The sequence below is a fragment of the Corvus cornix genome, chromosome 3 (genome assembly GCF_000738735.6).
Source record: "Corvus cornix cornix isolate S_Up_H32 chromosome 3, ASM73873v5, whole genome shotgun sequence".
NCBI lineage: Eukaryota > Metazoa > Chordata > Aves > Passeriformes > Corvidae > Corvus > Corvus cornix.
In genome coordinates, this window is record NC_047056.1 from 100,126,265 (window position 1) to 100,149,240 (window position 22,976).

The 22,976-nt window shown below is 45.0% G+C and overlaps 1 protein-coding gene across 1 annotated transcript; it reads left to right on the top strand.

Annotated features, from left to right (window-relative positions):
- The first annotated feature begins 7,071 nt into the window (after positions 1 to 7,071).
- On the top strand, positions 7,072 to 12,610 carry RRM2 (ribonucleotide reductase regulatory subunit M2). The gene is given in 11 exon segments (XM_039569987.1): positions 7,072 to 7,200; positions 7,277 to 7,354; positions 7,812 to 7,857; positions 7,860 to 7,945; positions 8,072 to 8,188; positions 8,693 to 8,826; positions 9,519 to 9,613; positions 10,412 to 10,545; positions 10,932 to 11,036; positions 11,168 to 11,281; positions 11,675 to 12,610. Coding segments are annotated over 11 exon segments (1,191 nt in total). The 3' UTR covers positions 11,828 to 12,610.
- Positions 12,611 to 22,976: the final 10,366 nt, after the last annotated feature.

The window sequence follows — 22,976 nt, forward strand, 5'->3', positions numbered from 1 at the left end:
ATGAGGACAGTCACAGGGAAGGCAGCTATTGTAGAAAATTGTATATAGATATGTAGTTCTGCAACGCAGTGTAGGCAAAGAATGGTCATATAATGCCTTGCTGTCTCCATCGGTGATTGATCTAGGATGGTTACAAAATGGAAGCTTTCCCAGTTCCTGCTAGGAAGGAAACACCAGTAGTAATTCAGCTGCAGAAATGTATCTGTTAAAAAATAAAATAATGCCTCTTTTTCCCCAAGGGCTGGTGTGGGAAAGGAGGAGGGAGTGGATCTGTTTAAGGGTTTTAAAAGGAAGGGAGCATGGAAAATGCTATATCCTTTAAAGGAATTATTTGTGTCTCAGCTTCACTGAAAATGCTAGAGGTCACTGAAGCCCCAAGAGGGAGATGTGGCAATATGTGGTGGAGCAGGTAAGGTGGGGCTCTGTTGGTAAGAGACGTGTTGTCTCCTGTTTTATAGTGGGGTTTTTTTCCTGCTGGAGTTACATGAGACCAGTGTTTTGCTGCAACAAAATATCAGTGATTGATTTATTTATTGATGTATTCAGTGTTAAAACTTTATCTTGAAGATTCTTTTTTTTCCCCTTTATTTAGCTGTGTGTGCCAACAGGCATAGCTGGGGAGAAGCTCCTGGTGTGCCCTTGAGCTTGCTGTGCAATGAAAGAACATCTTGATGGATGCCAGGCAAAAGGACTAATAAAACAATATATCCTAATTCTTTTATGCTCAGCAAAACTTGACAGTAACTGCTGACTAAAATATAATGTGCCTGAATAAAACTGTCATGTGAAATCTTGAAATCATTACTGGGAACTGAGGAATCTGCCATGGGAATTGAGGAATCTGCCATGTGCCCAGGATAGCTGTTTGATGCATCATTACCCCTGGTGGGAAATACCTTCTCTCTGAACCTCATGTTCTGGTGACTGTTCAAAGCTGTAAGATCTTATGCCTTTTTTCCCCACTGGCTGATTACAGCCATGCTTGGTTGGGGTGGTTACCTGGCTGCTCCCCAGCTCGCTCTCACAGCAGTGAACAGGACAGCTTCCTCCAGCATCTTGCTCCAGGGCAGGTTTGTAATCCTCTGGTGTGCCCCGGAGCTGTCTTCTGAACGGCTCCCACATTGTCAACACCCTTTCCACCCTTTGCTGATGGGACTGGGCACACTGGGTTTGGTTTGAGATAATGACAATGCATTTAGACATCCAGACAACTCATTGGACGGCTTGACTCAGTTGCCTAAATATGGATATTTGTGCCATTTGAGAGGCTCTGGGGGGCATAGATGTGTGGCTGGCAGGAGTGGCACAGGAGATCTGAAAGGCCCCAAGGGCTCAGTGAGGTCAGACAGGATGCTTCAGAATGTCTCAAGTACCCTCAGTGCCTGCACACCCCACCCATGAGCAGACACCTGCCTTTGCGTGGCTGCATCTCGAGCTGAGCCCTGCTGGTGCTGCCCCATGGATCCTGTCTCACACGATGCAGGAGGGAAGCAGTCATGCCCCCGATGCCAATGGAGCAGAGGATCTGGTTTGCTCCCTTGACCATGGGTTAGCCTGGGAAGCTGCTGATGGAGCTGCTGTGAATCATCACCCAGGAGCCCCTCTCTGCAGGGCCAGTCCAGCATTTAATAAATGTGATCTTCAGTTTTCTTCCCTAGTGCATGATCCTGCATTTGCATTCATTAATACCAAGGACAGGTTACTTTTACACACATTCACTACCCACCACATCTACCACATAAAACTTTGCAGGCACCTCAGGACATGAGCTGGCAATGACATGCCCCTACAGTGACTTTTTAAAATCTATCAGTTAGCCCGTTTTAATCCTCTCAGCATCATAAAGCAGTGAATCAAATGCACCCTTAAAAAGCAAGGGATTTTTTTTTTATCAGCCTGACTGTACTGCCAAAAGGATAATGGATGACAATCTTTGTTTTTGTCACCCATTACACCCCTTTACATTCCCATGCAGGCCTCTGTCTCATTTAATATCAGACCTGCATCAATTTATCTAACTGTGGTTATCCCTTTGAATGCAAGTGCAACATAAACCAAATTTTATGTGTTTTCATGGTCCCCTAAGTGCTGTGGGCACCTGCCTCTCTCTAGTTTTCTAATTTCCATCTTCTCTCTTTTTTTCCCCTGGTTACAATTCCCAGGGTTCATTACTGCATTCATATATAGGCATATTCCTAACTCATCTTTCACTTCCTTGAATGTATTTGGGATCTTTTCTACTGCTGCCAGTTTGTGCACAGGGACTGACCAGGTAAACAGTCCATTGCACCTTCTCCTATCACCATGAGGTCACTGCTAGACCCTACAATAAAATTGCCATGGCAGAACAATAGGACAGAGTATGGAAGGAGCTGGCTTTTCCCAGTCCCTTCTTTTGCAAAATTATAATTGAATCCTGACAAATACTGAACCTTTTCAAGCTCTGCAGGGAAGTGTCTGGCAGATGCCACCAGAAAAACGTGGAATGATAAGTCTCCCTGTTTTCTCTGCACTGCTGGATGAGTGCAAATGTCATGGGCATCTGGAGCAGAAAAGGGCTAAAATGTGTGTCCCAAAGGTGGGAGGCAGCATCCTTTCTCAGGCTTTTCATGACAATCTTGACCAGGTGGTTTCTTAGGATAGAAATACCCACATACATCAGGAAGTCTGGTAGTAGGAGGTATCCACTTTGTTGAAGACAATCTGCATTTTCCAGGGGGGGAAAAAAGTCTTTGCTGGGGAAGAGAAGGTCATTGGAAGAAGATAGAGCAGGGATGGGTAATACATAGGAGTTCCCCTTAGGTGAGTAAGGTTTGGGTGATAACCAAACTGCCCACTGCTGACCCAGTTAAGAAAAATTATTTGAAGTCCTGCCTTTGTCTTGTCAGTTATTGACTTTCATGATTTGAGGCTGGTTTTCTTTGGAACCACTTGGAAGTACAGGGGGGCTCCTGGCTGCCTTGCTAAGATGGCAAGGTTGTCTTCTGGACCAAGAGGGAAAGGGTGGCTCAGACCACTGTGTGTGTATGGTAGCAATGAGATGTCCCAGAAATGCTGCTGTGCAGTAGCCCTGCTCAACATAATCAACACAGCCTGCCCAGAAATGAGGGACCTGGGGCTGCATCCTCCAACAGACAGTTTCGGATGAGTAAGTGCTGTGGAATGTAACCCTCAGGAAAGTTCACTGCTCTGTGGTAACTGACAGGCTGCTAGAGCGGGACTTGTAGTTGTCCATGTGTGGCAAGAGATCAGCCACTGTCTCCATGACCAGAGCACAGAAACTGAGACAAAACCTGCTTGAGGCAAGTGAGTGGTGGGCCAAAAGGCTGGAGCCATTGCCTTCTGCTGCTGCAGGAAACAAGGAGGTGGTGCTACCAGCCAGGAAAAGTGACTACCTTCTTGAACATAGGTATGAATGCAGTGTTGGGCCTTGCTATTCCAGCTCCACAGCGTGCTCAGAGATCCTGAGGAAGGCATCAGAATCAGTGCTGCTCTTGTGTATTACTGACTGCCGATGGCCAGCAAGTGCAGCTACTTGGAAAGCTTAATTTTTCCAGCTCTTGAAAGCCTTTTAATGCTGCATCATCTACCTGGCACTTGTGGGACTATGTCTGCAGCACTGTGCCCATGAACAGCAAAGAAACAACATGTCCAATTATACCATTAAAACACCATATGTGGTCATATATTATCTGCAGACTTTGTCCTGAGAGTTGTAAATGTTGAGTAAGGACCTTGAATAGGCAAGAACTATGGTTTTAAAAAAATTCAAGACACTGGGGATGTTAACCCTGTGAGGACTTTGCTTTCCAACAGCTTGTTATCTTCAAAGAGGCTGATTGTCAGGTAAGCAGGTGGCTAATGATGGTGCTACAAATGAATGGGTTGCATTGGCAAACGTGATACCCAGCCAGAATCATGCTATTGAAGACTTGTTTTGTTCTGCTCTAGATTTCTCAGTGAAACAACCTGTTGAAGTGCCTTGGCCCTGCAGTTAAGTTTTTTGCTGTTGTAAATCCTGGAGTTAGTGGAGGGTGACCACCTCTAAATAGGTAGACAGCTATTGGGGGAAATCATTCAAATTTTTGAAGTTTTGGTCTGAGTCCTTATGGTTCAGATCAGTTCTGGAGGAGTGTGGAACATTCTTCTCCTCAGCACAGCTGGGTGAGGAAATGCTGAGGCCTACCTCCAAACCTGCTGGAGAAAGTGGAGGCCATTGAGAACACCACCTACCATCTTGGAGGTGTTGGCTGATGGCCTCACCTGCTCACCTACCCTGCCTCAGCTTATATTTAGAGTTCTTAGGTTCCTTTGTGTTGCACCTGGAACTCAGACCAAAGCAGGGGCCCTCGAGCATGGTGCTCTATACAAATATCAACCTTTCCAGACTGAGCAGTGGGTTAGGATTTCAGGATGGATGAATGTGGCTGCTTGAGACCATGCAAACAAATCAGGAGAAAACCATTAGCAAACACTGAGTCCTCAGCTAGTGACGAGTCAGTTCTCCTCACTGACTTTCATCAGACCAGTTGCCGCAGTGGTGGGAGGCAGTCAGCAACCTGTCTATCTGTTCTGTAGGCAATCTGCGTTAGAATGTAAGAAAACCAATCCTCTGAGTAAGGAGAGCCCTGTCCTGAGCGTTACCAGCAGGTCAGTGAGCTGAGAGCCATGGCAGTAGCCATCCTGAGGAATCAGATGTGTGATGGGGATGTGAGGCCTGGGGGCTGTAAGCTGTGTCTGGTGAGATGGGGCTTTGCCATGCTGGCACTGAGTGTGCCACAACAGCACTGGCTGGGACAGAGGCTGTTGCTGAGCTCCACATGCAGCTGATGGGAATGTCAGGGCCTGGGTGGAGCTGGGTGCTGGGACCCCAGCGTGGGGGCCTGGGGGGCACCAGTTCGAACAGGGTGGTTACACAACACCCCACACCTGCCTCACCCAGATGCCCCAGGCTGCTCTTACTTCCACCATTCTGAGTGTCTGGATTCCTGCAAACAAAGAAAGCAAGAAACCAGTACAAGTCTGGGGCTGGTTTTTTTTAAACACACAGTACTCAGAACTAGTGGCCAGAAGCCATAAGGGCAGAGCATTCTTTCACGCACCCAAAGAGAGGGCAGGAGCTAGCTGACATCCCTGGTGTGATGATGAGCACTTCAGAGCAAGGCAACAGCCCCCCAACCCAGCTCTGCCAAAGAAGCTGCTGTGAAAATGCCCATCCCAAAATGCAGTTGCATCATGGAGAAGGATGTACACGAAGGAGGAACAAATGCAGTTGGGTTAAACTGCTGTAATCGGAAAATTCAGCATGGACACTCATTTCTAAATACCATGTCGTGGCAGCTCCAGCAGCACAGAGTTGCAACACACTTCCTCACAGACTCTCTCTGTGCTCTCCCTGGCGCTTTTCTCTCCTTACAGAGCCATCATCCTCAGGACAGGGCTTTGATGTCCTGCCATGGGCTTCTGAAAACAGGAGCTGGACTGCAGAGATAGCACAGCTGTTGCATTGTGACAGACCTTGGCCCAGGGCTTGTGGTGGCTTTGGGGTTCTTTATTGGGGTGGGAGGGTAAATGAGTTTGGGTGGGATGGGGAGGGTGCTGCTCTAGCTCTCTGCCAACTATCCCAGCAGCTGTAGAGGTGGCAGGAGATAATAGGGTGTTACATGGACACTTGTAAGCCTTTTGAGAGATGCCTGGTACTCCTGCCTCTGGGACCAGCTTCCTGGACAGAGTAGGGAGTGTGTTTGTGCTTGTCCAGGCTGCCTACTAGGATGGGGTTTTGTGGTGCTCCCTCTCCTGGGATGGAGATGTATATTTAAGTTTGTATATTGGGATGAATATTTAGCACAGAAAATCACACAGAACATCTGGGTGGGTGTCTGCACCAGTCTGATGTCCTAAACAGGACCAAGAAAAACCACAGGCCTAATGTCTCTGTTGGCCATTTCTGATAACATCCCAGCTGGGGAGAGCTCAGAGCTAAATTTGTGACTTTGAAACTGACCTGCTAAATTGAATAATCGATTTGAATTTACAGTGTCAGAGGTGGTGATGGAGGGGAGTACTTTTGTTTTTCTTCCAAATCCAGTAAATTTAACATAGTACCATTATATAGTTGTGCTACTCTCCTGCTCTACCTGCCTCTTCTCCAGCCAAGCATAATGCAGTGCTGGGCCATGTAACTCATTGTCCCTGAGAACAAGCTCAGGTGACAGGGACCAGTCCAGGCCATTCTGCATCCTGTGTGACTGAAGAGCGTCCAAGTCTCATGGAGCTCCTGGTTTCATTAAAACTGCTTAACAGAAAACATTTTAGCTGGCAGAAGCAGTTCCCTTGTGGAGCTGGATGAGGAGAACGATATTGCAATTTAATTAATAAAAAATAAATGCTGACTTAAAAAAATTATGAATATTCACCTCTTCTTCATACATGTGTTCTTCTTTTATTGTGCTATTTCTTTAAAACACGTGAAACTGGGTGGCACACAGAGCCAGTTTCTTCAGGAAACCAATTTCTGCCTCCAAATACAGGAATGTGGAATCTCTATCCAAATTCAGAGATCAGTGTTGAAAGTGAAAATGAATGGGTAAGCAGGAGGGACCAGAAAAGGGGGAAATCCAGGCAAAGTGGCATTTCCAGATCTGTACCCCAAGCCCAGGCTACGTTCTCATATCCAGAAAAGAGTTTTGGACTTTTCCATCGCAGCCGAATCTTTCCCAAACAGGCGCAAGATGCAGGTCCCGCGCTCGGGCCTCTCCGCGCAGGAGCGGCGCGGGACCCGCCGCGCTCTCCCGCCTTCTCCGCGCGCCGCTGGCGCCAAAGCGAGGGGCGGGGCTCTCCCTCCGCCGCCGCCGCCGCCACAGCGGGAGGCGGGGCCCCGCCCGCGGCGGCAGCCAATGGGAGCGCGGGGACGGGCGGCGCTGGGCGTGGCGAGGGCTGTGAGTGGCCAGCCGGCCGTTCTGGCGCCAACTTCGAAGGGGATATAAAGGGCCGGCGCGGGACTTCTCATTTCCTGCCGCTCGCCCCGCCGCTGCCGCTCGCTCTGCTGCTGCCGCCGCTGCTGCTTCAACCATGCTGTCCGCCCGCGTCCCGCTCGCTGCGCGCCACGACCAGCCCTGGGTTTCGCCCAAGAAGAGCCAGTCTCCTATGAAGAGCTTGTCGCCCATGAAGGGTCTGGCGCTGAGCGACAAGGAGAACACGGTGAGCGCCCGCCCGCCCTCCCACCCCCCGCCCGGCAGCGCTGCAGCGCGCTCACCTTGCCCCTCTCTCCCCGCAGCCCCCCGCGCTCAGCAGCGCCCGTGTCCTGGCCAGTAAGACAGCCCGTAAGATCTTCCAGGAGGGCAACGAGAATCCGGTGAGTGCAGAACCCCTGGGCACCGAGCCCGCCCTTGTCCTGTTCCCCGGAGGCTCCGGCAATCTCTGCTCCGCTCTTCTCTCCCCATCGATGGTCTCTCCTTTCTGCCCCCGACCGAGCCCGCTGGTCCCCGCCGGGCACTGCACCACAACCCCCTCGCTCCAGCCCCTCTCCTTTATTGGGGGGCGGGGGGGGGGGGGGTGGGGTGGTGTGTCTCTCCATTCTCCCGGGCCCCTCTCCCTCGGGGGGTGGTCTTTCCATTCTCCCGGGCTCTTCTCCCTCAGGGGGGGTCTCTCCGCCCTGCCCAGTCCCTCTTCCTCGGGGAGGAGTTTCCGTCCTCCCGGCCCCACTCCCTTTCGGGGGTCTGCCCGAGCTGCCGCCCCTCAGTTTCCCTCCAAAGGCCGGCACCGCCTCAGCCGCCCCGAGCCCAGCCCGAGCCCCTCTCCCGCCATTCCAGGTGCCGCGGGGCGTGGAGGAGGAGGAGCCGCTGCTGCGGGAGAACCCCGCCGGTTCGTCATCTTCCCCATCCAGTACCACGACATCTGGCAGATGTACAAGAAGGCCGAGGCCTCCTTCTGGACGGCGGAGGAGGTGAGGGGTGGGCGGCCACGGCCGCTCCTGCCCGCAGCTCTGGGGCGGTGCCCGGGGCGGCCCCGGTGCTCAGGGACGGGCCTCCCACCGGAGCGCCCGTTTCTTATTTGTCCTGCAATGTTTTAGGTGGACCTTTCCAAAGACCTCCAGCACTGGGAGTCCCTGAAGCCTGAGGAGAAGTACTTCATTTCTCATGTCCTTGCCTTCTTTGCTGCCAGCGATGGCATTGTCAACGAAAACTTAGTGAGTGTGTAGAAAATCCCGACAGAAATACCACTTTGGGCAGATAACTCACATGTTTGACATGCTTGCTGTGGCTGATCCAGCTGGTTTGCTGGATGATGGAATGTTACAGCATTACAACATGTAGTGCTGTCCTGTGTTAATTAGCAAATTGGGGTCGGTTTTGTAATCCCCAAATTTGCCCAATCCCCATGGGACACTGAGTGCTGCCCTACAGTAACATTTTAATGTTTCAGAGCCCATGTTCTGCTTCTACCCTCTATGCTCTTCTCCCTAATGGGGGATAAGTAAAACTAACAAGTTTTCCCATTTCCCATGGGACCAAAGAAAACCTCACGACTTGAAACTCTGAGGGCCTACAGCTTTGCATATTGCTGTTAGTAATCCACATGTCTGGAATTAATCTGAAGATGATTTTGTGGGTTGATCAATAACTGGTCTATATGGCATTAATCCCTCTAACCTACAAAAACACTTTTGCAAATGCTTATTTATTTCCTCTAGGTGGAGCGGTTCAGTCAAGAAGTACAAATCACAGAAGCTCGTTGTTTCTATGGCTTCCAGATTGCCATGGAAAATATACATTCAGAAATGTACAGTCTTCTTATTGACACCTACATTAAGGATTCTAAAGAGAGGTTTGTATTGTTTGATGATGAAAAGTTCAGAACTCAGTAAATATTCAGAACTTAACTAATGCATGTCTCTTATTCTCTGACTTTCAGACTAATTTTAGGATGTAAATTAGACTTATATAAAATGCCACTGCTGCTTAAGAGTGGTTTAACTTCACAATATCTTTTTTCCTCTGAGGTGTAAGACCTTGCTTATATTAAGAGTGAAACTGAAATCATTCAGTACTGAAATAAAGGAATTACACAATGTAGAAGATGGAGCAGTCAAATAAGGGGAATATATTAAGTTTTACAGTGAGTTTTACTGCTACTTAGAAAGCTTGCTGTGTCATTTTGACTCTGAGATGCTAAATTCCAGCAAGAGCTGCTTACATGAGAGGTCTGGTGCCTTCATACTGTAAAGTGGAGCCTGGTTAATCTGTAGTTTTGAAAGCCTTGTTCAACGACCACACTTGGTGAAACAGTTTCCCCCTTGCTACTGTCATGGGAATTCATGTGAACTGGTGTTGATGTGGTGGGTAGGTGAAGAAAAGGTAGTTGGTTGGAACAAATAGAGCTAGGTTGGTGCCAGGTGAGCGGGGGAAGGAGAATTACCGGCATGAAGGTGCAGAGCATGCTTAAGTGATCAAGACTGTTTATGGCAGTGAATCTTTGTTGTGCTGAGATCTGATCCTAATGAGTTTTATTTTTCTCAGGGAATTTCTTTTCAATGCTATTGAAACGTTACCATGTGTTAAAAAGAAGGCAGACTGGGCCATGTGCTGGATTGGGGACAAGAAAGCAACATATGGTGAGTAGAGCTATTGGAAGCAAAGTGAAATTCCTTCCCTAAAGATGGAAGGAACCACCATTTCTCCAGACTTCACAGTTAACAGGGATTATTGCTGTCACAGAGTACATGCTCTCCAGTATAAGACACTGCTATAATCCTGAACATGAAGAAAATAGTTTTCATCTTCAAATGAGCTACTGACAGGAAATCTTTGTAAGATTGCTGATGTTGTGAATAATGTCATGTGGCAATCATCATATGCCTGACTATATGATCAAACTGTAAATTGCTGCCACATGTCAGGACGTGTTACAGCCATCTTTAGCCATCAAACATGTCTGGTTGGAGGCTGTAGCTCCTCTGCCCTGGTGATGCCTCATGTCTTGCTTCAAAGGTGAGATGATGAGATGGTACAGATTATTTCACTAGTATTGAAGCATTTTTCATGGCCAAAGATTAGCAGACACTGACTTAAATCAGCTGCCAAAATGGCTGCTCTTTTTAGTGAGCTATCTGAAAAAGGATAATGTTGGGGGTTGACCCATGGGGAAGGAGCCTTGGCTTCAGCTACTTAGTAGCTATAGCTAGTCTGATTAGTTCCTACTTCCTCTCATGTTTGTTTTGTTTAATGATCAGAAATCTTTAATAAGTTATAAGTACAGGCCATAGTCCTTAAAACTTATTAGGCAAGAAACACTTAGGCAAAAACAACTTCATTTGCTTTGCAGGATGCAGTTCACTGGTCTATTTGCAATTTCTGTGTATCCATCCTGCTAAGCTTTCTGGGTAACGTTACTATCAATCTTCTCTCAACAGGAGAACGTGTAGTAGCCTTTGCAGCTGTGGAAGGAATCTTCTTTTCTGGCTCCTTTGCATCAATTTTTTGGCTGAAGAAAAGAGGATTAATGCCTGGACTCACTTTTTCTAATGAACTCATCAGTAGAGATGAGGTATGAGTCAAATTCTAGCAGTTAAGATGGTAATGTGCCACAGTAGCTCAAAGTAATGATACTCAATTGGAGCCTATATTTTAAAACAGGAGTATATTTAGAAACAGGCAGACTATAAAGCTCACCAAAGTGTGTAAACATGTGTCATTGTGGATCTTGCAGAAGTGTATGAATGAACTTAGCATTTTACTTTTCTAAAGTAGCTGGAGGGTTCTCACCAATGCTCACAGCTGCTGTGCCTTGCACTGGCAGAACTTGCTTGTGATGCCTTTTGGTGAGGCAGAAAGTTGTCTGTAGGGAACAGTAACGTGGCAAAGGTGATGCCACTTACTCTGTGCTCTTCTAAATCAGTGTTCCTGAAATAATTTTCTGAAACTTCTTTCTAGGGTTTGCACTGTGATTTTGCCTGCCTCATGTTCAAGCACTTGATACACAAACCATCAGAGGAGAGAGTAAAGGAAATCATCATGAATGCTGTTCTCATAGAACAGGTAACTGTCTGCCCCTTGTTTAGGAACTTCATTGCAATCAAACAAAGCTGGGGAGCTGTTGGGCATAAAATTAACCTAGATGATAGAGAGTGAATACCAGTTTCTGTACATAAAATGATTGTTATCTGCAGGAATTCTTGACGGAGGCGCTGCCCGTAAAGCTGATTGGCATGAACTGCACTTTAATGAAACAGTACATTGAGTTTGTGGCAGACCGGCTTATGTTGGAACTGGGATTTAACAAGGTAAGGCTCTAATACATTGAATATTTCATGGGGGAAAGATAATGTTAAATTTAATTTCCTTCAGAAATCCAAATCCTAAATTGGCTGCAGCAATATTGTTTTAACTTGTAAAATGATTTAGCAGTCATGCTGCTACATCCTGTTTGAAGACCCACAGAAGAAAAGCCAAAAGGATGCTATGGAAAAAGCTATATTAGTAGTTGTGCTTGTGTTTACTGCACCTAAAAGAAGACAGGAACAAATAGAATAAAGGCTTGGGGCAGAGATTTTTTGTTCACTACATAGTCAGCCTGCTGATGCTGCCATTAGACTCCTTCCAACTGATCTCTAATGCTCTTGCATACTCAAAATGTGAGCACCTGCAGTGACTGTAGAATTGCCTGTGTATTTCAGATATACAAAGCAGAGAATCCTTTTGACTTCATGGAAAACATCTCTCTGGAAGGCAAGACAAATTTCTTTGAGAAGCGAGTAGGTGAATATCAGAGGATGGGAGTCATGTCGAAGCCCACAGACAACTCTTTCACCCTGGATGCGGAATTTTAAGTGACCTGGGACCATGTGCGTTAATGTGCATCCTGCCCTGTTTACAGGGAAACACTCAATGTGCTGAGTCACAGTGTGACTTGGTTCCTGTACTGAAATCCCACTCTTGTAAAGTGTGGTGATATTGGTGTACTTTAGAGGGCTGGTGTAGCTCCAGCAGTAAAACCCTTTTTAATTAGACTTGGCCAATGGTGTTAATGCATAGAATGCTTAGGTGTATCTTAACAGTACATGCTACTCCACTCCACGAAAGATACAGGTACTTCCTTCTGCAAGATGGGAGGTTGTGGGCACTGACCCCTGGCTTCTGTTCTCACCATAAACAGGAACAGCTGAGAAATTCCAGTTGTAAATTTGTTGAATAGCCTGTAGAAAACTCTGGAGGCAACTGCATGATGACCTCACTGCTTTCTTAGCAGGTTTTAAGTTTACCATTTTTACTATTTTAAGTTTGTACATAAACCTGGCACTTTAATGTTTAAAATAAACAACTGTCTTGTAATATTCAACAATAGTAAAATGCATGTCAAAATCTTTTGCAGCCTAACCTTTTACGACTTGTACTTCTTTCTGGGTATGTAATTTAAAAATGGTGCTGTGAATTAAACTATTTGTCTTGAAATATATTAAAGAACAGGAAGAAACTTGGTATGGAAGGTAAGGAACTAAATTGGGTATTCTGGGTACTGAAAAATAAGATGCAGCTGGCTTCTGGACTTGATTGCTTTTTCTTTATTACCTGGGAACAGTATTTCATGTAATAAAGAGCTGGTTGGACTCTGTTGTGCTGGTTTCAGTGCTCCAATGGCAAAGCTGTGTGCTGATTTCTGTTTAAATCACAGTTTTTCTGAGGACATGCAAGTTCTTCAGGAAATAGCTGCTTACTCGTGGTTGGTAGATGTCTAGTGAAATTGTTGTGCTTAGCTCTGACTTTCAGATGGACTGCACTAAACAGATGATGTTTCAGGGTAAATTCAGCTAATTCAGAGGGGGGCAGTATTCTGAGCTTCTGCATCATGCAGTTAAGTCTTGGTTTTAATACATAACAGTAGTGAAAACAATGCATACACTACAACATGGTTATTCTACACTAAACAGAGCAGTAAAAATGACTGTGCTTTATATAACTGGTGTAAGGTGTTTGGTCTGTGAAGGAGCCTGGAAATGATCTGCAGTGAGGTGAAATGACAGTGGGATAGACTGAAAATGGCTACTGCCTTGCTGTACAAAAGGAGTTTATCCATGATACAGGCTAACATCCAACAAGGACTGTTCCTGCAAGCCTGTCTTTCTTCAAGCATATTTAAAGTGAATAAGCTTTATAGAACTCAAAACCTCTTCCTTCATAGGAAGGAACACTGAAGTTTGCTTCTTGCTGCTCAAGCGCTCCCTCTCTTAAAGCACAGTATTTTTGGTGCTTCTTTGAGAGATGCTGTCTTGGTGTACAGTTACCTGACTTGCTGGTCTTTCTTTGCTCCTTTGCTCTTGATTGCATGGGAGATGGTATGTGACTGCCCTTCCCCCGAGTCTGAAGCTAGCAGGATGCACAAGGCTATCCTAGGGAGAAAACCCTGATAAATAATTAAAAAATCCTAATCCCAAAGTCGAATTCAAGGTGGAGGACTGTTAGCTGACATCTCTAATAAAGGCCTTGCAGCACTGATGCTGGTAACAGATCAGTGATTGCAGCGGCCTGAGAAGAATGTATTAGGAACTGGAATAGGGATGTGCTAAATTGGACAACCAGACGTTATTTTGAAGCACTGAAATGTAATGCTTGTTTCTGCCTAAATACCAGCATTTCCTTCTCAGCAAATTGGGCTTTGTGCTTTTTCTTGGCTTCTCTTAGCAGTCAAATCTTTGATCAAATTAAGTGATAAAAGCATCAGAACTCAGTGTTAAGGCTGTGTTGTTTAGAGCACAAAGGAGACAGTAATAAAATACTGAGATTAGTTTGGACCAAAGTATGATTTAGCAGCATTTAATTTATATTCAAATGTGTTAATTTATATATTTAAGTGATGTAGAAAAAGAGTAAAACTTCTGATCTTTGAGTATGGTCTGCCTGTATTATAGCTATCTCTTCTCATTTTGATTCTTGGTATGTGCCAAGGATCAATGTGCAAACAATTAGGGCAGAAAGATTTAATCTGTCTGCAATCCTGGGAAATAGGAACTGGAACTAGGACTGCTAGGAATGGATATGATGGCCAAGTAATCAGTTATAATGGGAGGTAGGAAGAATGTCCCTTTTAGCCAAGCATCGCTCTTATGGGGTAATAGATACTGTAGTTGTGCACGCATTAGAGATAGATTAGATAGGAATTAGAAGTCATTCCACAAGAGAACAAGGCTTGCTGTGGCTGCTATTAATCTTATTGGTGCTACTGATGTCTAAATGCCTCAGTTTTGGTATATGTGCCTGCTGTAACGCAAGTCGATTTTTCCTGTACAGTCTGGAGAAAAGCTGTGCATCTGATTCCACCTATTTTAATTCTCCCTTCTCACAAGGATTGAAATGTCCTGCTGTTGCTTAGTTTGAACAGATGATGTCCAAGCCTAGATGAAACACTTGTTTACTGAAAATGGATTACTTTCGAATTTGACTGCGATACCAGTTGTTTGGACACTTGATCCTCTTAAGAATTGAGGAGATAAGTATTTTATTTCTTTCAAAAAAAATAAACTAATACTCCCCAAAATAAATTTCAATGAAAATTTAAATGGCCCGTTGGAATATTTTTTGAAATGGAGTTTGGAGAAACAGGAGAGATTTGAAGTGATGAAAGTGCAGATGTTTTTATTCATGTGTGAATCAGAATGGCTGTCTGGTAGGCTGTCTGCAAAGTGGAAAGTGATTAGGCTAGTAGAGGAAAAAACACCAAGGGATAAGTAAAACTGGATATATTTGATGATGCAACACTCTAATGTTGGTGGTAAATTTATGCGTAACTGATCCCTAGCTATCCCCTGTGTTTCTTTATTGCTGTTAAAATTAATGGCTTTTAATAGCAGCAGATAAAATGGGAGAAGAGTAACCTCAAGCGTGGTTTCTCTTGTTACATTTTTTACTGTATTTTGTTAAAAAAGCCAAACACGTGGGGTCAGGTAAGAAAGCTTCCTTAATTGATGCATTTTCACTTTACATTATATGTCAAACATTGAAATTTTGACAATGTGGAGGAGTAAAAAGCAACCTAATGTCAGCCTTGTCCTCAGGAAGTAACTGCGACATCAGAGTGTAATGAGTAGAAAATCCCGATTTCTCAAATCTCCTGGGGTGATTACAGCAATTTGTGTCCAGAAGAGGTCAGAGAACAATTGCAGCTGCTCCTGCCTGCAACAGGGCACAGTCAGCCTGTGAATCTGAAGGCACATTAACAGTCTGGTGTGATTCCTGGAGGGGTAACCACTTCCTGCACACCAGTCAATCAGAAATTTTGCCTGGCAGAAGCAGGGAGTGAATGGAGTTGTCTTATTCCAAGCCTACTTTTCACAGTCTGCCACAGCCTGCTTTATTTGAAGCTGTTGATTACCTCTTGGAGCTTTGGCCTCTCTTTTTGTGCGTAATGCACTATGAGAAGTAAATGCTTTCATCAGGAAAGATTTGAGAGCTACAGAGAGTTAAGTCTCGTGTCCCGTTTGCTGATGGACAGCTAGTTTTTTGTTAGGAGTTCATCCCTTGGGACTGTTTCTGAGATCCTATGATCCACATAGTCTTGGTTTCTGTGGTAAAACAATCCTTACATGAAGAATGGTGAAAGATTAAGCTAATAGGAAAAATGTTTAATATGTGTCAGACACTGGTTTTACATTTCAAGTTATGCCCAATGGATCTTTGAAATAATGATAATATTGCTGCTTCCTGGACCTGCAGAGAAATGAGGGGAAAGCTTTATCCCTTTAGAGAATATCTCAGCCCCCAGTGATTAGATCTTACTGATATCATTAATCATTAATCATCAGATAAATGGTGTGTTTGGTCATCTGCTCTTAGAGATAGCTGTGGGACCCTGGGTAAAAGACATCTTTTAGTCTTTTCTTTTTTTAAACTTCAAATATCTAGAGAACAATACCTTAGTGGAATGTTCTTGTAATTCTCTCAACCAAATTACTCCTGCTTTTCTCTTGGTTATTGTACAATATGTAGTTTGTGCCACAGGTGATACCACTTAGTCCATACAGCATTTTGGAGCCTTTGCCTGATGCTGAACATGTGTTGAGGTTTTCCTCTTGGCCTAAGGGTGAAGACTCCAGTGTTGGATAAACTCAAGTGCTTCTGAAATGCAGGCTGGGAAAAAATATACCCCAGGCCAGTTTCTGCTACCTGTCACTGGTAAGTAATTTGTGTTTTCTAAGTATTGCAGGACTTAGCTGAAAGTAGGGGAGAGTTTGCAGTTCTTACGTGTCCAAATCTTGAGTGTGGAGCTTGCAAAAAAACTCCAAAATGTTGAGCTGTGTTTCTGTTCTTTTTGGGGTGGGGGGTGCTGCTACTTCTGTTACGAAGTGCTACTGATATAATCAGGGATGGCTTGGGCCATTCTTGCACCCCCTGGATTGGGCCTAGCAGAGAGCTGAGTTTAATTTTTTGCTAGATTTTCATTTTAACAAGGATCCAGTAAATGGATTGTCAGGTAGCTAAGACTTAATGCCATCCAAACAAATTGTGGGGTAACAAAGCCAGTCATATGAAGACTGAGGTATTTGGCCCTAGAGGAAGATGCCTGCAGGTATTTATTTGCAGATGAACTAATACTTAGGCGCAAATTAGTTCTTGCAATCTAAGTATATCCTGCGTATGTTCCTGGAGAAAGGGTACCTACCTCTGGATCCCTGGCTCTCAAAGGTGCAGCACCAGGGAAGGACAATGCCATTTCAGTTCATTCCACATTCCTGCTTCATACTTATCTGCATCTTTGGCAGGTGAGCATTTACACAGCACTTACACAGCATTTTATTTCATATTTTGATGGTGGCTTCTGATACCTTTAGCCACATTGCCAGGTGTTTTCCTATCCTTCTTTTAGGTAGGGAGCTGCCTACCTTGCTTATCCTTCAGTCAGCTGTCAGAATCTAGCTCCCTGAGGTGTTGCCCCAGTGTTCTAACTCAGAGGCATTTGTAAGCTCATGTAGATCTGGGGCAGGCAACAGCAAACACCAACCTTGTGTTGCCTGTTTTCCTTCTGCATCATTCTGCAGCCTTGTAGGCTGCTCTGCTGCCAGGGACTGCAGTGAGTCTGCTTTCTGACTGGTGTTGGCCAGAGCTTCCCTGCTTCTCTCTGGAAGATGTTGCCTCATTAAAACGAAAATATTTTGTCAGTATTTATCTCCTAAATACTCAACCAGCAAAGTCCTGATATGATTCAAAATCAAGATGAAGCGTTTGGCTTCAGCGGTGTTTTTTGTGGTGGCTGTAGCACTTCCTGTAATGATTTTGGTTTGATGTGATCCAGGAGCTTGCAGTAAGTATGTTTAAGTGCTTCAGAATGGATCTCCATCTTCCTAGCCCTGGACCTCTGCTCTAGGAGACATTGAAATGTATTCTTCTGATTCTGGACACAAACAGTTGTGAGTTGCCACCTGCTTTAGTTTAATCCTGGTTCTATAAGCAGGGAAGATTATGGTGACAGTTGAATTTCCACATCTCTGTCTCTTCTTGGTATTTAATTGAATGATTTATCTCTTTTTGAACTTATTTTCAGGGTGAACCTCAAAAAAGAAATAACAAAATCTCTGCATTTCCTTGCTTTAAAGTTAGCATTCAGCAGGCAGCAGTGACTTGGCAGGGAAGCTGTGGAGCAGTGAGCAGGCGTTGGGTGAAGGTAAGGAACAGGGTTGGAGGTAGGGAGTGTATTAGAGAGCAACATTTCAAGATAGGGAAACATTGGCTGGGCCAAGTGTTTGGTGTCTGTTCTGGCTGTAAATTTCTGTGATGTCGCTTAAATGCAGTGACAGCTATAAGGAGGACTAAATGTAATTCACTCATACAAGAAATGAAATATTAAGTGTATATTTGATTTGGTAATAACTGTAGGCAGAACACACTAGATTTATCAGAGGCTTAGCAATGACTTTACTGTTTCGATTACTGCTTGTGAAAATTGCATCTCATTCTGTTGATACAACTATTGCAGTTACTCTTGATAATACCATAAATATATACAGATACACAGACTTTGGAAAAGTTATTCTGATCTGGGTTTCTTATAGTGTGTGGATTAAGGCTGACAAATATTGGGCAACCTAACAGGATTATTTTTAATACACATTTTCATTAAATGGTTATCCCTTGTCAAATTGAAAAGCTATTTACTATGCTAAATATGCTAATTTTACAGCAAATTTTAAATTTTGCTACCTTTCCATTATTTAGCTGTGATGCTGCATTTGGTGCTACTAAATCCCTGGGATTATATGTGAAATAGTTGGATGGCTGGGTTGCATTTAAATTAATTAAAGCACAAATGTTTAAAATAAAATGTTAAATATTGCTGTGTAGATATTCAAGAAGCAGATGTGATTTCACCACTTATATCCCCAAATAACACATGCAAAAGCAGGTTGAGAAACATTTAAATATGCCTATACACTCAAGTGTAGCTTTGCAGGTTTCCCAGGGGAGGGAATTTTGTGTGGCTTAAGGGAAGTTGATCACCGCGATGGAGTAGTTTTGTTTGAAGAAGCCTTTTAGGAAAGGGCTTTCCAAAACCAATCATCACACAACTGGTCCCAGTTGTTGTGCTGAGGTGAGTAGGCAGGGGCTGCTTGAAAGGGTGCTGTGGTGCCCCTTGAGCTGGCACATGTGGTTCTGGAGATCTCAGCAAGTGGGTGTTCCCATGACCTGCCACCCTGCCTTGTGCCTGCACACACACCATTGCTCTGCTACCTCAAATGTTCTCTTTGATTTGGGCCCTGCCACAGCAGTTAATCAAAAATCTTATTTTGGAGTGATTTGTGCCGTATCACGTTCCCTGCTGCAAGCAGTACATGTGGCTGTCACCAGGGGGGCTCCTTGGTAAAGAAAGCAGCAGCTGCTGCAGCAGTTCAGGTGACACTGCCAGGCGCTGGCTGTTCATGAAGTGCCAGGTGGCTGTCACACCTGGGGGAGAGCTGTGCTGCAGGAGCTCTCCCTCCCTGTGTGAATATGAGTATGGGCCACACTGGCTTGTTTACTGCGTGCAGTGCAAGAGATTACATGTGCAAATCCTGCTCTGCACAGCATTTCATAGCGGACTTGTTCCTTCAGTGGGGTACAGGCTGCTGTGTTTATCGGGGAGCTGCCTGTTCTGCAGCATGGATGCTTTTCTTACAACCTCACAGACATGGGACTAAATGGAAGTGCCTCGTTAGTGCTAATTCACCGTGCAACACGACTGCTGAGGGTGGGAGTGGTTGTCTAGTAGATGTGTCATGTATTTTAGTGAATGCTAGACCTCTGCTGGTGCTCTCTTTCACCTACCTCTCTGGGAGCCCTTTCTGGACTGTGCTGTGCTCTTTTTAGGGTGCTGGGGCCATAGCAACAAGCAGTATAGCTCCTGTAGAGAAGGACTTCTTAGGGTGCCCCCCCAAGTGCCCTAAGTAGGAAGAGATCCTAATGTCTGCTAATCTTAACTTCTTCCCTTAGGAATCAAGGTCATGGCTCTCCTTGAAGCCTTCAGCAGATAAAAGCAGTCCAAGCAGAAAGGTGGATTTAATGGGGTGAGAAGAGAGCAGAGAGGGCCTTCTCGTTCTGTCCTACAGATCCTCTAATTGGAGTTGGTTCTCAGGGTAGTGTCAGTTCGGGAATAATTATTTGGGTGCAATCACACAGCGAATTGAGGATGAGGGGTTAAAGGTGGGTTTATTAGGCCTGACCCTCTACTGCTGAATCAAAGCACCAGGTGATACTTAAACCAGGTAGAAGGCAGGGTGCATCTGACTTGCGGCAACAAACCATGTATTGCTGTGCTGGTAGTTAATCTAAAATTCACTTTAAATGGGCTGTGCTGTAAACGGAGGTGTTACATCTCCTGAACTGCACAAGTGCAGGGGTTTCCTGGGGTGGGTTCACCTGGGTGGCTTTGAGGACTGAACCTGTGTTCATACTGCTGCCAGCACAAAGGTGCTGGGATGTGGCTGCTGGCAGGCGATGGGGCTGGCTGCAGTGTGGTGCCCAACCTCAGCTCTTCCTGCTGCAGCCTCACCACCCCTGGGCACAGCAGCATCTGCTTCTGACTGTGACCAACACCCATCCAGGAATAGCTCTCCAGCAGCAAGTGCAGTTCAGAGTTGCCACAAATGCCCGGTGTGAAAATTCACTTTCCCCTGGCTTAGATGAGCCCTGTAAGCCATTTTATTTGGGGATTAGTTGTGCCCTGCTTATCACATATTAAAGACATAGTAGGTTTATCTTGCCTTCTCTACATGCAAACAGTCAAAATCCACCTAGAAGTGCCATGGTAACGGGCTGAAGCTCTGCTGTCTGCAGTGCTGCAGGTGCTGTGCCTGCAGCCGCTCTAGGTAATCACCGAGCTTTGTTGACAAAGCATGGGGTTGTGAGACTCACTCTAAATATTTGCCAGAAAGTTGGCTTGGGAACGGTGAATATTATGACACAGGATAGCTAAAAATAGAGTTCTCACTGGTAATTTTTCGGTGTTTGGTTTCACAGTGTGAGATGTGATTTTCAGAAGAGCTGTACATCTGTGTTCCCCCCTCCCTGTTCAGTCACAGCATCTTTGCAAATCAGGCCTTTTGTGCCTCCCAAAATCAAGTTCTTAAATAAAATAGAAGACAGAGTAATGGAAAAAAAAAATGTATCCTGTAGTCATACTAGTGAGGGTTTATTATGGGGATTGTTAATGCCCCATGTGGCATTTTAGAGTTCACCAAAGGGAGATTGGAAAGGAAGTTTCACAGTTGTGTAGGACTTGGGAACTTAGCTGCACAGGCTTTTCAAGTTGTTTATGCCAAAGAGAGACAAAAACCTCAAGAGGAACAAGTGGGCTACTGTGAACCACAAATAACTTGATCCTGCCCTTGATGAAGTGAATGCTGCCACTCCGTATTGTCTGTGAGAGAAGGCTGGGAGGCTCTTGCAAACCCTACCCTAATTAACTGACTGCTGCCTTAATGCCTCCCAGGAGCCTGGGGTGATGCTCTGTTGTGTGCTGTGGGAGCCCACTTGGTCCTGAGGCTTTGCAAATCATGTTCAAGACCTCCTGAGAGGTAAGTTAAAAACATGGCTTTTTTAAAAAAAGCCATTCTTGCTTTGGGAGCCCGTAGAGTTTTCTGGTAAGGAGGCTGCTTCTTGCTTTGTGCTGGAGGTTCTGCTGAGGCAGAGAGGCACAGAATTGTTTTGCTGTGGGCTTTGTCTTTCTGTCTCTCTGTTTACCATGAATATCTTTTCCCCTTGGACCTGGGGATGAGGGTCCTGTTTTCATGCAGAAGGGTCAGGCTGTGAGATGGAAAGGGGTGTAGTGCCCTTGAATTTTTCCTGCTGGGTCTCTAGCTCTGCGCTTTAAGGTAGAACTAACTTGCAGGAAGGTTCAAGCCTGTGTGTCAAATGAGCAAGACTTTCTGAACTACTGATCTTGTAAGATTCGCCTGGAACATGTGGATTTCTGATTCACCCTTGATTAGTGATGATCTATCTGACCTTGCTGGAAGCATAAAGGGGTGGGGAGTTAATGTGCCTCTTTCAAATGAGGGATGAAATGGGTGTTTTATGGCTGTCTTTCAGGGAGTGGAGATTGTAATAAAAGCCACTGTCCCTAAGCAGAATGTTGAATTCTCTCTGTGTGTTACTATGGTGTTCCAGCAACTATGAATTGCCAGGTACTCTTTCAAAATAATGGTTTCTTTAATTATTTATACCTTAAGGGTCAAAGAAGGTTTTGTTTTGCCAGGTTACAAGAACAACTGGATGAGTCAGAAGAACAATTGACAGTGCCATCAGAGCAACCTTGATATTTCTAACAGGAAGTTTATAATTAAGCTGAATCACCGTGTCATTTGTGTTACCCAGACCAATGTGTCCAAAAAATATTATTAGCCTTGTCTTGTATTACAGGGCTGTGTCTCCATTCACAGAGCTGAAGGTTGCTAAAGCTCACTGTTAGCTGTAGTTGTGGTGCTGATGCCTTGGAATGGGATTTGAGGTGTGGAAGCATCAGGTCAGTGCTGAAGCATGATGGTATGTGTTGTTCACTGGGGTTTCAGTGTGCGTGCAGCCTCTCTGCATGATACTTTGGGTACAGATTCCTGAATGGGTGGATTGGTCTTTCTTGGAAGTCCATAAGAGAACTCCCCCAAGCTAGAGCTTTTCTCAAAATCAAGCACTTGTTGCTAAATTTTCACTTTTCAAGAGGCTTCATGTACTGTCTGGAAGAAGCGTAATTTCCCACAAGGCAGCCACATTTCCTTGGTGTTGATCTTAATTAGGACAAGAATGACAAATAATGTTGCCCTTAAAACTTAACGAATAATTTCCCCAAACAGTTGTTAATTATTATATAAAGCCACTGCCCTCAGACTTCATTGACATGCTACAGAAGATGCATATTTTTAAATATCACTGTCAAAGGGATATTTATTCAGCTTGGGCGATGAGCTGCTGGGATGGAGCAGGCCTGTGGTAGCATGAAAAGCAAGTACCACATGTGAGATATCCTGGGATTAGTTTAATTTAAGTTTCCATGCTTATGACAAAGAAATTTGTATCTGGGCTGGTAAACCCAGTACCCCCTTAGAGCTGATGAAGGGGAAAGGGCAGCTTATTTGGCCAGTGTCAGACAACAGCTTCCAGAGGGATGGAAGGTGCCTCATTTCTTTTCTTGAATGGCACAGGCAATCTTAGAGATTAACTCTTGTTTCGGCATTTACATCTGGTGACATGAATTCCAGCTTTACACAGCTGGAATCACATAATCTCCCTGATGCATCTGAAGCTTGTGGGTTTTGTAAATGGGATTCTCAGTGCTGCCCAGCTGCTGGTCCTCTGTATCACACTGGGGTCAAGCCAGTCCTCCTCTGGTTCCCTCTTTTGTACCTCACACAACCTTTTTCAGACCTTTGCTGAGCAGGCACTCTGTTTACTGCTTAATCCCCAGGATTATGTGATTGCTGAAATGGTGAACCCAAGGAGGGCAGCTTACACTAATGCGCTGGG